Genomic DNA, 15,536 nt, shown 5'->3' on the forward strand with positions numbered 1-15,536 from the left:
TGAACCGAGCACATTTTCTCCAGTTTGGCTTTACCCCAATCCAAAAGCAGTTTTGAGAAATGAGCCAAAGCAATTGAGAAGGATCTTTGCCATTTTGGGGGCACTGACTGTGTAAATGAGAAGGAAATTTAGTTTTGACCCATGAGCGAACTGTTTTGGGAGAGATATGAGCTTTTGCAGGTGAGCAATAATGTTGTGCTGAACTGTAAGACTGGTTTGCAGAATTATCATAGAGTTTTAAGAATGTGATTTCTGTTTCAAGAAACCAATGGAGAAGAACTGTAAAACATCGGCCTTTACATCGGCAATCGGCCAGGTCATATTGGTATCGGACCCCGAAAATCCATATGGGTCGGGCCCTAGTCTAGAATCACCGGAGGACCTTGGAGTTTGCAGAATTTTCCCTTTTAACTTGAGGTCCCTATAGGTAATTCTAATCCCGTGCGAATAGAGTTGAGATAAATCAGGCTAGGAATACGTTTTGTGTGTGTGCAAAATTCAGCTACACAGGTCAGCAGTGCTACGTGCAGATGTCGTCACAATGTAGAAAGTGGCCACTGAAGTTAGAACATCCCACGGAAATCTTTGGATGAACATTGAATCAGAGCAATATTTAAACACCTTATGAAGCCACTTGAACTATTGTACTAGTTTAAACATATTTCACTCATACATTTGTGATACAAATAGAAGTACGTCTCTAGCCCATTCCTTGGCGGAGTTATGATTTTTTAAAGAAATTATCAGAATGCTCACTCCAGCCACTAGGGGGCAATAAAAGAAGAGAATTCCCCCGGTGTCCAGCAGAGGGCACTGACATGAGAGATCAGGAAACAACACATTGGCTCCAGTCCTGTCAGGCTCATTATTATTTATTATTGAAAAGAGCTTCCCAATCAAAACATATTTTTATTTAGGACCTTTTGTAAATACACGCCCCATGTATGTTTTGGCCCCTAGGGAAATGTACTTGGAGACTCCCCCCCTCACCCCTGCTCTACATCTATTTAAAATGAAGGAAAAAACTATGAATCTGTGAAGAAGGCTCATTATTAAATGTATCTAATATAAGTGTGAGAATTGTATGGACAGTAATTCCATCCTGGGGTCAAATGAAACAGAAACCAAAGAAATAGTCTCAAATTGTATCATGAATTTCATCTTCAGGGAATCGTAATTGTCAAGAATAGGCAGTGTTCATGTGACATGTGGCTTCAAGCTTTATCCTGGTAGTAAGGTAACTGTCAGAAAGAATATTTTACTTGGTTCATGGTCATTTATTACTTGGTCAATCACACGCAGCAACAACTGGCACAAAGTTCAACATTCTCAATGTCAGCACAAACAAACACTATTTTCTCATGAAAGTGTCCAAAAGTGGAGTCAATATTGAAAACAATGTGTTTGACGCTGATCAGTTGATATGACAATCACCAAGACAATGATAAAATGTTGAATGGAGCAGTAAACATAAAGTCCTTCATTTAATACGGTCTTCATTCAAGCTCTAATATTTTTTTTATAGAAAGTTATTTGCATATACTATTAAGTAAGTGCTTTATTTGTCATTGTACAAGTGCACATTTCCATTTTCTTCCATCCCTACAGTAAAGGGCTGAACCCTCTGTCGATGAGGACATATAGTTTTACTTATAGGCAAGGCCAGGCAAGTTTATTTGTAGAGCACAATTCATACACGAGGCAATTCAAAGTGCTTCACAGTTGCATAAATGTCAAGAAACAAATAGAATCAATAAAAACATCAACATAAAATTCATCAATTACAGTAAAAGGCAAGAGTGCAGAAAAAATACTTTCAGTCATATTCACGGGTAATAAGAACTGTTTTCAGCCTGGATTTGAACATTGTCAGAGTTGAGGCCTGTCTCACATCCTCATGAAGACTGTTCCAGATTTTAGATTCATGAAACTGAAACGCAGCCTCACCGTGTTTAGTCCTGACTCTGGAACCACCAGAACCACCTGAAGTTCTAAGCAAATAGAATCTATTTGCATAGATAGAATCAAATGCAAATTGCTCTAGAAAAAATAAAAAGTAAATAAAGTAACTTTATAATTTGCAGTCATATGTGTTTTTCGCGCTTGACGTCGCCGTGTTTGGCCCACGACTCACAGACACTTTTTCATTTTGGCCCTCGGAGACAAAAAGTTTGGGACCCCTGATGTAGAGCAAATCTGGACCCCCTTATTTATGTTTTTAATCAAACATCAATAATGATAATGACCAAGTAGTACAACTTCTCATTTGATTTGTGCGAGTTTTGCCTCTGTGGAGTCGCTTCAATGCTGCTGCCTATATGCACTAAGGATTTAATATCAATTATTCAGAAGGAAAAGAGTGTTTACTCTTTTTACTCAGAGTGTTCATAAAAAGGTCTAAACTGAAAGTATCTTGTACCGGTTATCTGTTCGGACAGATGACAGTCAGGTGCAGGGTTCAGTTGGCCATAAAGAAATAAAAGATCAAGAGATAACGGGATTGTACTTTTCTCAGCAGATAAAAGCTGCACACAGCCTCAGCGGACAGAGCAGGACACAACTCTCGGCAGGCGTAAGTCATCTCTCTCTTTTGAGCCTCTGAAATGTATGTTTAGCAAATATTTCATTTTAATACTACCTTATACTGTGGGAAGAAAAAGTACATCGTTTGGAATTTCTCAAATTTCTGCCTAAATTGGTCACTAAATGTGGTCTGATCTTCATCAAAATCAAAGGAATAATTAAACAGTGTCCGCTTAAACTATAACACCACCCAAACGTTTAGATTTGATCATACTGGCCATAACATGTAAACATTCACAGGAGAGCGTGGAATAAGTAAGTACACCCCCTGAATCTCACTGAACTGCAGCAGTTTTGTGAACGTCTAATCTGCAACAACAGGAAAGCGGTTATTTCTGCAAAAGAAGAGTCAGCAGATGTTTAGTACAGGGGTTCACTTACTTATTCCACACTGTTGTGAATTCGGGCGTTCTGCTCTCCCAAAATGTCATCCACTGAGCGGCGCTGTGATTAAAAATGACGCCGTTCGTGGCCTAGCGCACTTCCTGCTGCTACTATACTGCATTCAGACTGAACACGATGGAGACTTTTCTGTTTTGTTTTATTGCCAGCTCCTGTTGTAATATTGTGTAGCATGTTTGACGCTGCAGTTACAGAATAGTGTTCAGGTTAGTGATGATAGGCTAGATTAATCAGAAGACAAGGTTCGGCTCGGAGGAAAATGAGGTGCTCAATGGAAACCGGACACAGTATTGCAGTTGATCTTAGTTGTTGTGTATTTGTTTTTTACAGTGTGGGGGGGAATATTTACAAGATATTTACACAGTGCACATACTTAGTTGACACATTGTTCTTAATTTCATTCTTTCTTCTCTATTCTACTCTGGCCCAAATCTTAAGGAGCTTGTGTTGGTGGTTGAAAGAGAAGGATATGAACTAAAAAAAATGGTTTGACGTGAATAAATTATCACTTAACTTAGATAAAACAAAATGTATGGTGTTTAGTAATAAGGAGATAAATGATGGGATCAAGATCAATATTAATGAAAATGAAATATAAAATTTCTTGGAGTGATTATTGATTGTAGAAATGACATGGAAACCACATATTTTAAACATGCAAAAGAAAGTATCCAAAACTATTGTAATTTTGTATTTTGTAAATTGCAATATATTTTGAACAAAAAAGCATTACATTTACTTTATGGTTCTCTTGTCACATCATACCCAACGTATGGCATAGAGATTTGGGGAAATACTTCTAAAACTGGAACCAATCCAATTTTCCCATTACAAAAGAAGATCATCAGATGAATTATTTATGCACCTTACAATTCACCAAGTCATTCACTGTTTATCCAATCAAAAATCCTGAAGTTCTATGACTTAGTCGATTTGTACACGGCAAAGTTCATTTACCAAGTTAAACAAAATAAAATCCCTAAATGCAAATATTGTTTACCCAGCGAGAAAGTAACTATAATCTCAGAGGAACATATATATTTAATCAACCGCAAGTACATTCTACATTAAGAAAACCCTGTTTATCAAGCAAAGGAGTTAAATTATGGAATAGCTGCTGCAATGAGTTAAAACAAGCTACGTCTCTTTTTCAGTTCAAAAATATTTACAAGAGAATAATAATGGAAAAATATTTGGCAGAATGAAAATGAATTAAATATGCTTCTGGAGCGGACAATGGTCCACCTGTGTTAATTCAGCGAGCGGATGGTTATTACCATTAACGTGCTGCATTTATGATTTAAAAGTGAAGGGCAGGCACAAAAAGCTTTAGCTTCTGCCTGCGCCTGCTCATTTATTGTGTTCATTGCTTGACATTGCTTGACTTGTATGTTTTGAATGTTTTGAATCATTTGTAAATGACCGAAATAAACCGGATAAACCATTCGGTATCAACAACAGTTCACTGGCATGGATTAAACCATTCAAAGCAGAGTCCAGAGTTCATTTGTAACTTGTCCGTATTGGACACTATTGAGCGGCTGCAGCGCCCCCTACAGCACCAGCAGGCAGATGCTTGAGTCTTTTGGGCTTTTTCCTGAGGCTTGAGGCCTTAGTTCTCCATCCAGCACGGAAACCTGGCTTGTACAAAACAGGACCAAGCAATCAATAACGAAACAAACTATCTTTACGTCAAAGGGCAAAGTCATAAATTCATGTACATGTCTATAACTATATAGCACAACCGCAATGCAGACATCAATAAATCTCGAGTACTCTGAAAATACGCACGTATCAATTCATTACTAAATATGCAACAGTGTGGACAGTGGTGTTGTCTATGTGATACGCAGGTATACGCCGTATAACCACTAGAAGGCCTGCAGAATTTCATTTATTCATTGAAGTTTTCATTTTTGCTCGTTATTTCAATAACATTTATATTCACAGTTTGGTTTATAATCTATTTCATTGTCTGTGATACATTTCATTAGTAATAGTATGTGACGGGCAATTTTTTTCAGCGCATATAATTGGCTATCCCCCACGCCTGCTACAAAATACAGTATACCCACTAGAAAATTGAAGACTACACCACTGAGTGTGGATACACATAATGAAACGGCCGAGCCAGCGGCAGCATCAGCTGACTGATTCAAAACAACAGGAAGCGTTAGCGTAACACTCACCAGTTCCACGGTTCGTAAGTGCTCAAAATCATATAAAAGCCGGTTCACAGCGGTGGAGGCGTCTAAAGGGATTGACAGGCATAACAGTTAGTGATCGGTAAAATGAAGCAAGCAAAGGACGGGTTTTAGAACACATACCTGCAGCAGCTCCCTACCCGGCGCGTCCCACACAATGGGCGCTGGCTGCTCTGCTTTATGACCACGACACTGGGGGCCGCCATATCTGTAGTACCTCCATATCGCCACTAGGCCCCCATTGAAAAGCATTGGAGTTTAGACACCTTAAAATCAACTTTAACGCCTTTTTCAACACTAGACTAAGCTAGATATTCCTCCTGAGATAACGCTGGGTTAGTCACAATTTAAGAAACCGGGCTGGTTTTTGTAAGAAGAATTTTTGAAATCTCGTACTTAAAGTGCAACTAAACGGGCGTGGCAGAGCCTTTCCCCACCCACAAACAGAAGTCAAAAAGTGCTGAGAAAGGGGTGGTCTCGGAGGCTTTGGGGGAGATGAGGGGGGTGAGTGTGTGGGCGGGGTCTGCTCTGTTGACAGTCTCAGACCAAGCCCCTAGATCTGACAGGACTGACAAACGGCTGTTACAGGTGTCACCACTGTGCGCAAGGTTTATTTTTTCGTAGGAGAGTTGGTACACTCTCATGACTTGTGATTGCTTGATGTAGCAACTAGTGATGCGGGTCAGGGTTTTTTTCAACCCGCGGGTCCTGCATTTGGAGCAGGTTCTAACCCAGCCCGCCCCGCCCCGCAACGTTGTTCTATTTTTACAACCCGCCCCGCCCCGCACCCGCAACCATTAAATATTACGCGTTACAAATATGATCCGTATGAACAGCACCGGCGTGTCATCGCGCGCTCTCGCTTTCTCTCTCCCTCCGAAGAGCGCTGGGCAAGAGGGAGAGAGGAAGAGAGCAGAGGTCGGCCTAACGCGAAGTCACACACAGTCGCACATACGGTGGAAAACAGGAGACATGAGCGCCACAAAAGCGTTCTCTGGATCACAAGCTGCAAAACGCTGCTTGTTTTATGAAAATCCGACGTATATTTACGCCAAAAACCTGCTTTATCCTACGAAAAAAAAAAAAACTATCCTACGAAAAAAAAAAAAAAAGATGGCCGCTGGTAGATACTCGCTCGCTGTCAGTGACTGCGAACAGAGAGAGAGCATCGCACAGTAGCAGGATTTATTCCTCTACACCACCTCAGCCGAAGTGTGAGCATCGCAGGGGCGCCATCTACTGGTTTGACTGCGCTACGCGTGTCCTGGTTGCTACGTGACGGAGGCGGAGGCGTGTGTGGGCGGGGCCACAGAGGCACAGAGGCAGAACCAGGGCAGAACTGATGACGTTTTGTGGACGCCGTGGACACACTCTCCTCCAACCACAAAAAAATCAAATGTAGTTGCTGCGTGAAACCAGTAGGGGGCGCGAACCCTGCGGTTTTAGACACAAAAGTGAGATTTTGAACAAGTTTGCCCCAAATGTCAACATATTGACTGGGACATGTAGCTAACTCTATTCAACAACCATTTAGACCGTTTATCAGCAAAAAAAGTGGATTTGGTGTTTAGTTACTCTTTAATGAGGGTCGGACTGTTAGCATTGGAGCAGCGTGAGCTACACGTCACGCAAGGGCGGAGTCTACGGTGAAAATCCCGCCCTTATGTCCTTTTTAGGAACATGCTTCATCAGAGCTGGGGAGGGGGAGTCTGTAAATCCGCCATGACTTCCCCCTCGACCGTGGTCATTGTGGTAAACGGGGAGGAGTGAGCAGAAGACGTCCATTATTTTTTACAGTCTATGGTCCCACACCTACTCCGCGCACTAGGGCGCAGCCATCTTTGTTAGACTGACAGCGTCACAAATCTCAACCCACAGGCGGAAAGTCTCGCGAGAGTTTAGGCGGAAGTGCTAAGGCAGAGACGGACCGGGAGCGGAAAATGACCTGGGTTACAATTGGGCTTTACCACCACTGACTGATTGAAACGTCAGGGGCGAGTGATTTTAAATGTGTTCTGAAGCGTAAAGGGGGTTTTGACTGAAAAAGAACTGCTGTTTTAGTTCTAACTAGTCCCTCTTTGTTACTGCCATGTCCTATGGATCTTCAGCTATAGCTATACCCATGGTCTACGCCAGGATCTCCCTAGTAAGCACATATCCAGCCCATATGTCCGAATAAAGGAGTATTATTTGTGCCAGTGGACAATGGTTATTCCAGGTTAGCCCTGTTAGCTTGTTACAATCGCCTACAGCTCATTGTTGATGAAAAGTCCACAATAAACCACAAATGCATCAGGCATCAGTGTGCGATCATCTCAAAGCCTGCTTTATATAGTTGCCGGCTTTATTCACGTTATTATTGCATAATACTTGTTTTCACCGGATGCGCCGCTAAGGAGCTAGTTAGCTCCGGCCGAGCGGTTAGCAGCTCGGCTACGGACTTATTTTTTGACATGGCTGATGTTCTCACGTTGAAAACACAGACAGATAAAGTTGTATTTGGCAGAGGGATAATCAGAGGCTGTCAGTGCTTTTTACTATAGTCTCCCAGGGACGGCTCACAGACCCCGGGGGCAGCGGTTAATTATCCTGCCTGGCCTTCGAGGCTCCGAGCCGGGCGGGATAGCTAAACGTTTGACCGTACAGCGGGGCAGTGTGTGGCTATAAGTGTCCGCTGAAGGCAGGAGGATTGTATTCCTCTCTAAGCAAAAGATGAAGCAAGCAGAGCGAACGAAAATGCTCCGGCAGAACCGGAACTTGCGAAGACTAGTGTTACCCATAATGCACCGCAAAATTCAGTCGCTCCCCCGCCCATCGGGTGAAATTTTGGGAGAGCAGAACGCCCGAATTGCTCAGACCTTTCTGCAAAATATCGTTGAACTTTCTTTTTGATTGATTATAGCACGTTGTCCAGGCCCTGAGGCAAAAAACAGACTTCACAGTGAGGAGAGGGCTTTGTCGGTGTTGTCTGGAGCAGGAGAATCATGGTGTGGGGCTGTTTTGTGCTGTCATCAATAGAAACATGAATTTTATCAACAACAAGACATTCACAACAGTGTGGAATAAGTAAGTAACTACAGATGAAGATTAGACTTTCACAACGATGAATCTTGGATCATTCCTCTTTACAAAACTGCTGCAGTTCAGTGAGATTCAGGGGTGTACTTACTTATTCCTCCCTGTCCTGTGAATGTTTACATGCTATGGCCAGTACAAATATGATTAAATGTAAATGTTTGGGTGGTGGTAGTTTAAACAGACACTGTTTAATCATTCTTATGATTTTGATGAAGATCAGACCAGATAATGCAAGGCAAGGCAAGGCAAGGCAACTTTATTTATACCGTGCATTTCGTACACAAGGCAACTCAATGCGCCTCTGAGAAATGCGAGAATTTCCAAACGTCGTACTCACTTTTTCTTCCCACTGTATGGACCTTGCAGGCACTTTGAGCTGGGCCGCAGTGACTGAGACTTTGCAGAGGCCGTTCTGGTGAACTATATTTGCTTTCAAGTTATGGGAGGAAAAAAAAGCGGAAACAAGGTGAGTAAAATTATGTTTGTGGACTCTATAATTGGAAGTGCATTTCAGTTGGATCAAAAGTTAAAAATTAAAACATAACTCCGAGGATGCTTTTGCATAAATAAAGATTTTTTTCATTTTTCTTGCATCCATTTTTAGCAAAGAATCAAAACAAAGTGTCTCGGTCCACATGTTGGGGGACTTTAGTCAGTACTTATTTATTGTTTATTTTTGATATTTGAAAGGATTTCACAAATTATATGCAGTTTCACACTCAAAAACATACTAAAATCAGTGGCATTTTTGTCTCTATTTCATCTTGAATTCTTCTGGGGACCCCGACCCAAGGCCTTGCGACCCCCACTTTGTGAACCGGCCTAGACTCCTGTTATTGTGTCCTTGTGTGTGTGATTAATCGTGTGTAACTGCATGTACATGTGGCGTCGGACCTGTTGAGATGAATTGATTTGCTTACACAAACATAAGAATTTATATATTAATGCAAACTGTTTTTTTCACAGAACCATGACGTCCGCCCTGAAACCATTGAGATGCCAGCACTTGGTCGACCTTTTAATCTGGGGATGCTGTACGACTGCAGGGCCGACACACTGGTCCCAGGTAAAGCACAGTTTCAGGACGCTGCTCTGAACACGACTCTGAACTGTTTCGGAGCTGTTTGTTTCAGTGATGTGTCGTTGGCAGTGCGTCCGGGGGTTTCAGTCAGGCCTTCAACAGCGACCTGGGTTCACTCACTCAAACGCCTAACAACAACGCAAACCAAAGCAGCGGTGCCTCCGCCCCAAACAAAAACCTCCGGGAACACTCGTACGAGTAGCCTATACAGAAACTCAGGACACACGACATGCGGAGACGAGCGCGTTGTAACGTGGAAACTGGCGACTGTTTTTAGGAGATGTTATGTTGACAGACATCAGAGATCAACTCAAACGCAAAATCCACCATTCTTAAAAGATACTAAACTTGCAGTTTGGTGCGACGTGGGATGCTTTTGTATGTATTTATTTGCAGGGACATTGTACATTAATTAACATTTCTGTAAATGCACCGGAATTAGCCAAAAGGCTATTTTTCACCCGTAGTCCCTGTCCTAGTTTCCCAAGGTCAGCACACACTACACGATTTTTCTAGTCCTAAACGATTTTATATAGAATGGGGGGTCCACACTACACGACTGGATTCAGTGCGATTATAGAACGTCTGTGGGTTCACACTTAACGACTGAGAATCGTAAGAGCGAACTCACTACACGATTCTGACAAACAGCTGATGTTTTATAACACAGCGCGTCTGTCCTCTCTACGGCTTAAAAAACCGACCCCAAATCCGCAAAGATAGGCCTGTGTTTGTGAGCGTGGGATAACGTGTGCGGGTCCCGATTGGTCAACGGTGTCAACAATGTCACAACACCGCAGCGCTAGGCTACTGCTACTACGAAGCTTTAACTTGGCTATAGTTCTGTCAAATGGAGATAAAAGTGAGCAACACAAAGAAGCGGGACGTATTTCAGTGGATTTAATAAGAAAAGCAGACGGACCTCAGCCCAGAGATGGAGGAGACAGCGGGGAAAGCGGGGAGGCTAGCTGCCGTTAGCGATGAGGTGAAGCTGAACAGTTCGTCTCCAAACTCAGTAAGAGCCGCTAAACTCTGTTCGTGGTTGAAATGTAGGCCGGGTTAATGACTGCATTGTGTAATGAACCAGTTCTTCAGATGTTTTTTAGCAGTATTTACTGTATGTGGACATCTCTCTGATGTTTGCTGGGATGGAGTTCCAGTCTTTGGCCGCAGTTACAGAAAAGGCATTCTGACTAGAGGCACTTATACTAAATGGGTTTATGCAGACTCCTCGAGCTGCCCCTTTGGTGACCCACTTTGAAGATGTGGGGTTTCTGATGCTGACAACATGATGTGGATGTTGTAGCGCTCGTATTCCCACAGCTGTTCCCGAGTCCCAGTGCAGTTGTGGGGAAACCCTTCTCCTGTCCGGGGAGCCAAGCGTCTGTGTCCTGCTGCTTTGCTGTGGAAGGGGAGTGTAGATTTGTAGTCTTATTGCTTGCATATAAAAAAAACCTTCAGAGAGACCATCTGCTTGTACTTTGCCATATGATTTCTGTTCTTGTCATGGTTATATAAACTGTGCAAATGGTCAAATTACTGTCAGACTTACCAATCAATAAGGTTAATGATTAATGGTTAAACAAACTTGTTTTTCCTAAACCTACACAAACTATCTGAGTCAAAAGTCAGTTTGTGTGTCTGATTTAGAGACAGGACTAACAAGTATATAATGACAGGACAGACTTCCAATCGAATGCTTGTTAAGTTGTAACTTGCATTTGGTGCTATTGATTGCATAAAGACTTCTTCGAACGGACCGGAGCAGATAACCCAAAGGTGCCAAATATCCATTTATCGGTTTAGTGAAGCCTGTTCAGATGGATTATGTAATAACAGTCCTACATGTAATAACATTGTCCCTTCATTTTGTAATAAGGCCACATTTTGTAATAAAATTTGCTGCATTTGTAATAAGTTATTACATTCTGAGACAGTTAATACAAAATGTACTTGAAACATTTATATTTTCAGGAAAATGTAATAACATGTTGTGCATTATGTTATAACAAAACAGCCTTAATGGCCCTATACCCAAATTTCTTTAATACAAACAATGAAAGAGGACTCACTAAATATAGATATTAGTCGTGGTCCAAACTCATTCCTAGCTTTCCTATTTGTAGCATTCAAATTCACTTCTCAGGCTCACATTCAGAAAAATGCTAGAAAACTAGCCTGAAAGTTCATGAAATAGAATAGAACTGAAAACGACTCTCACGCTCCCCTAAACTTTAGCACACAGAACATCTGTGTGCCTACCTGTCCTGCACATCCACTTAAAGTAATGTCATTGACTCAAAAGGTGAGTTGATTCTTGCAGCTCTGGTGTGAGCAGCCCGGAGTAGTTATTGTTAGTAACTGCCCATTAGTTCTCTTAACATGTATTTACTTGGTGTACTTACTTTTTCTTCCCATTATATGTGTTAAATAGTGGGTGCAAGCTGACAAATTAAATCTGCTTATTTGTGTGCTTCAGTAAATATACAAACAAGAGTCTTTGTGTTGCAGGTGTAACTCTTTGGGACCACGAGAAACTGACAGAAGACATGACAGAGACGCATCAACCCAACAGTGAATTTCAAACTATTGCATCTGAATCCATCTATAACAAATCATCCTCACTGGGGGTGGAAGCTTCTCTCAAAGCTAGTTTCTTTAGTGGATTAGTGAAAGTAGATGGTTCAGCTAAATATCTGAATGATACTCAGACATCCAAACACCAGGCCAGAGTCACCCTACAGTATAAGACTACGACCAAATTCAAGAAACTGACAATGAATCATCTTGGAAGAGGAAACATAAAGCATCCTTATATCTTTGAGCAAGGATTAGCCACACATGTGGTGACGGCCATTCTTTACGGTGCTCAAGCTTTCTTTGTGTTTGACCGTGAAGTGTCTGGAACTGAAAACTGTCAGGACATTCAGGGAAATCTTCAGGTAATGATCAAGAAAATCCCCTCTATCCCCATCGACGTAGAAGGAACTCTGAAAATGAAGCACATGGACGTAGAGAAAGTGAACAAATTCTCTTGTAAATTTTATGGCGACTTCAATTTGAGCCAGAGCCCAGTGACGTTTGAAGATGCAGTGAAGGTTTATAAGGATCTGCCCACACTTCTTGGCCCAGATGGAGAGAACGCTGTTCCAGTGAAAGTGTGGCTGCTGCCGCTCACATCTCTGGACTCTGCAGCGGCGAAACTGGTCAGACAGATCAGTGTGAGATTAGTTTTTGAGGTTGAGAAAACTCTGGAGTTTTTTGGAGACCTGGAAATGAGGTGCCAGGATCTATTAACATCTCTAACCTCACAGCAGTTACCCCAGATAGCCATGAAAATAAAATCCTTCACAGAATTCTTTTCTGAGTTCAAGCTGGAACTCCAAGGGGTTTTAGCAAGAAAACTTCCATCAATCCGTGGAGGGGGAGAGGATGAAACAGAACTTACAGAAACACTGAAGAAACAAGCTGCTTCTCCTTTTAGCAATAAATGTCTGGACCAGTGGCTCAGCTGTAAAGGTAAAGAGGCCAATTTAATAAAAACCTTTACAAACTTGATGAAAAACACAGACATCTCCTCTCAAACAGAACTTGATGAAAAATTGTCGAGCACAAAGAATGCCATTTGTTTTGTTTTCACTGCCTTAGAAAGGGAGGAGCCATATCTTGCAGCTTTAGACCAGTATCTAAAAGGTGTCCACAAGCCCAGTCCACGAGTCAAGGACATAGAGAAAGAGCAGTGGTACAGTTCCAAAGAGGTTCGAGAGGCAGTCAGACAGAAAGCAAAGCTGTTTGCTGATTTTGCTGAGGCCAACAAGGACAACAACAATGTTAAATTCTTCACAGCGTGTTTTAAAGATGAGAAATATAAAGGCTCAACCATCTACCTTTACGAAGATGGATTTGAAAAGAGTGACAACTTCGAACCCCCGTCAAAGCCAGAGAAACTGAATGTTGGTGAAGTTACCCACAACAGTGTGAGTCTAAGCTTCAGTGCCCCGACTTATGGAGCTGAAGCCGTCACTGGCTACAGGTTGGAGTTCTGTGAGACAGGAGGAGAGTGGAAGCTGCAGACTGAAGCAGAAGCTGGAACAGTCACAGTGACTGGACTGAGCCCAAACACAGAATATAACTTCAGAGTGAGGACTGTGACTGATGTGGGGCTGGGACCTGTCACTGAAGTCAAGTCCAAGAAAACCTCACCTCGCCCTGGACGCCTCACAGAAGCGCTCAGAAAAGACTGTGAACACATAGAAACCAAAGGATCTCTGGAGGTCTTAAAGATTCCGCTGAACAAAGACGACCTGAACATCCCTGGATGTTCACGATTCATCTTTGGTGAAGAGTCCGTAAAGAAAAACTGCACCATAATGGTGATGGGCGCCACCGGAGCTGGGAAGTCAACTCTGATCAATGGCATGATCAACTACATCCTGGGCGTCCAGTGGACGGATCCATATCGATTTAAACTGGTTGTTGAGGAGGAACTAAAGTCCCAGGCTCACAGTCAGACGTCTGAGGTGACCGTGTACAAAATTAACTATGATCATGGATTTAATGTGGACTTCTCTCTCACCATAATTGATACTCCAGGGTTCGGAGACACCAGAGGCATCAACAGAGATAAAGAAATCCCGGAGCAGATCCGAAACCTCTTCTCCAGTAACTTTGGGGTCGATGATATCCACACAGTCTGCTTTGTGGCTCAGTCTTCTTTAGCTCGACTCAGTGCAACCCAGCGCTACGTCTTTGACTCTGTTCTTTCTATTTTCGGAAAAGATGTTGCAGAGAATATCAGGGTTTTGGTGACATTTGCGGATGGCCAGCCTCCTCCAGTTCTCGAGGCCATCAAAGAAGCAGGAGTCCCATGTCCTAAAAGAGAAGATGGCCAGCCTGCTCACTATAAGTTCAACAACTCTGCACTGTTTGCTGAAAACAAGACGTCTGGAAAGAGCTTTGATGAGATGTTCTGGGACATGGGAAAAGGAAGTATGAGGAGTTTTTTTGATGACATAGGTACGATAGATCCCAAGAGTTTGACTTTGACAAAGGAGGTTCTCCAAGAAAGAAAAAGGCTTGAGAAGTCTGTAGAAATTATACAAAGGCAAGTTAAAGAGGGAGTGGCACAGATTAATGTGATAAAGCAAACAGAAGACCAGGTCAAGAAGCATCAGGCTAAGATTGAGAGAAATAAGGATTTTAAAGTCAAAGTCAAAGTTATGAAGCCTTTTCAGGAGGATATTTCTGGATCCGGCAACTTCATCACCAACTGCCAGGTGTGTCATTACACTTGTCATTATCCATGTGACATCGACAATGATGATGAAAGAAAACGGTGCTGGGTAATGGATGAAAATGGAAACTGCAAAGTCTGTCCTAATAAATGTGTCTGGAGTAAACACTACAATCAGAAATACCGATTTAAGTACAGAGAAGTTACAGAGGTAAAGACGTCAGAGGAGTTAATGAAAAAGTATCTTGAAGGTACAGAAGAGAAGAAATCAGCAGAGAATTTAGTTTCAGCGCTAAAACAAGAATATGACAACCATATGAAGAACGTCCAAGATCTGGCACAGGAGGTTACAGGACTAATAAATAAACTGAAGAACTTCGCCCTGAAGCCAAACCCTCTCTCAGCTCCAGATTACATTGACCAGATGATCGAGTCAGAGCAAAATCAACGTCAACCTGGATGGAAAGAAAGAGTTCAGTCTCTTAAAGACGTGAAGGAACAAGCGGAAATACTGGAAAAATGTGAGTATTATTATGTTTGTAATATGTATATTTAGACATTACAGCTATATTAGACCTAGATTAGTCATTATTTCCTGTGTTTATTTTGTCATTTTTTGCCTTTCAGTGGATGGGAAGGAAGAGTTCAGTCTCTTAAAGAAGTGAAGGAGCAGGCGCCATTTCTGGAAGAATGTAAGTTTGATGATTTATTTAGACATTATAGATATTATAGACCTAGATTAGAGTCATTGTTTTTTGTGTTTATTTTGACGTTTAACTTTTTTGCTTTTCAGTGGAAGACGTTGGTTGCAAAGACGTTACTTTTAACTATATTACATTTTCATAATGTGCATAGATATATTAGCTTTGTGATAAATACATCTTTTGTTTATGTAACACATTGACATTTAATCACATGTTTAAAAAATCTATAAGATGTATGTTAATCAATATTG

At 41.9% G+C, this 15,536-nt stretch overlaps 1 protein-coding gene across 1 annotated transcript; it reads left to right on the forward strand.

Annotated features, from left to right (window-relative positions):
• Positions 1-7,278: 7,278 nt before the first annotated feature.
• Positions 7,279-15,246, forward strand: LOC306975381 (uncharacterized protein; the record flags this gene model as incomplete). The annotated part of the gene is made up of 4 exons (XM_079572892.1): positions 7,279-7,335; positions 9,234-9,333; positions 11,860-15,102; positions 15,209-15,246. 4 exons carry the CDS (start codon positions 7,279-7,281, stop codon positions 15,244-15,246), a joined length of 3,438 nt encoding a protein of 1,145 aa, XP_079429018.1.
• Between the last annotated feature and the right edge of the window lie 290 nt (positions 15,247-15,536).

The sequence above is a fragment of the Gobius niger genome (genome assembly GCF_951799975.1).
Source record: "Gobius niger genome assembly, chromosome: 15".
Classification (NCBI taxonomy): domain Eukaryota; kingdom Metazoa; phylum Chordata; class Actinopteri; order Gobiiformes; family Gobiidae; genus Gobius; species Gobius niger.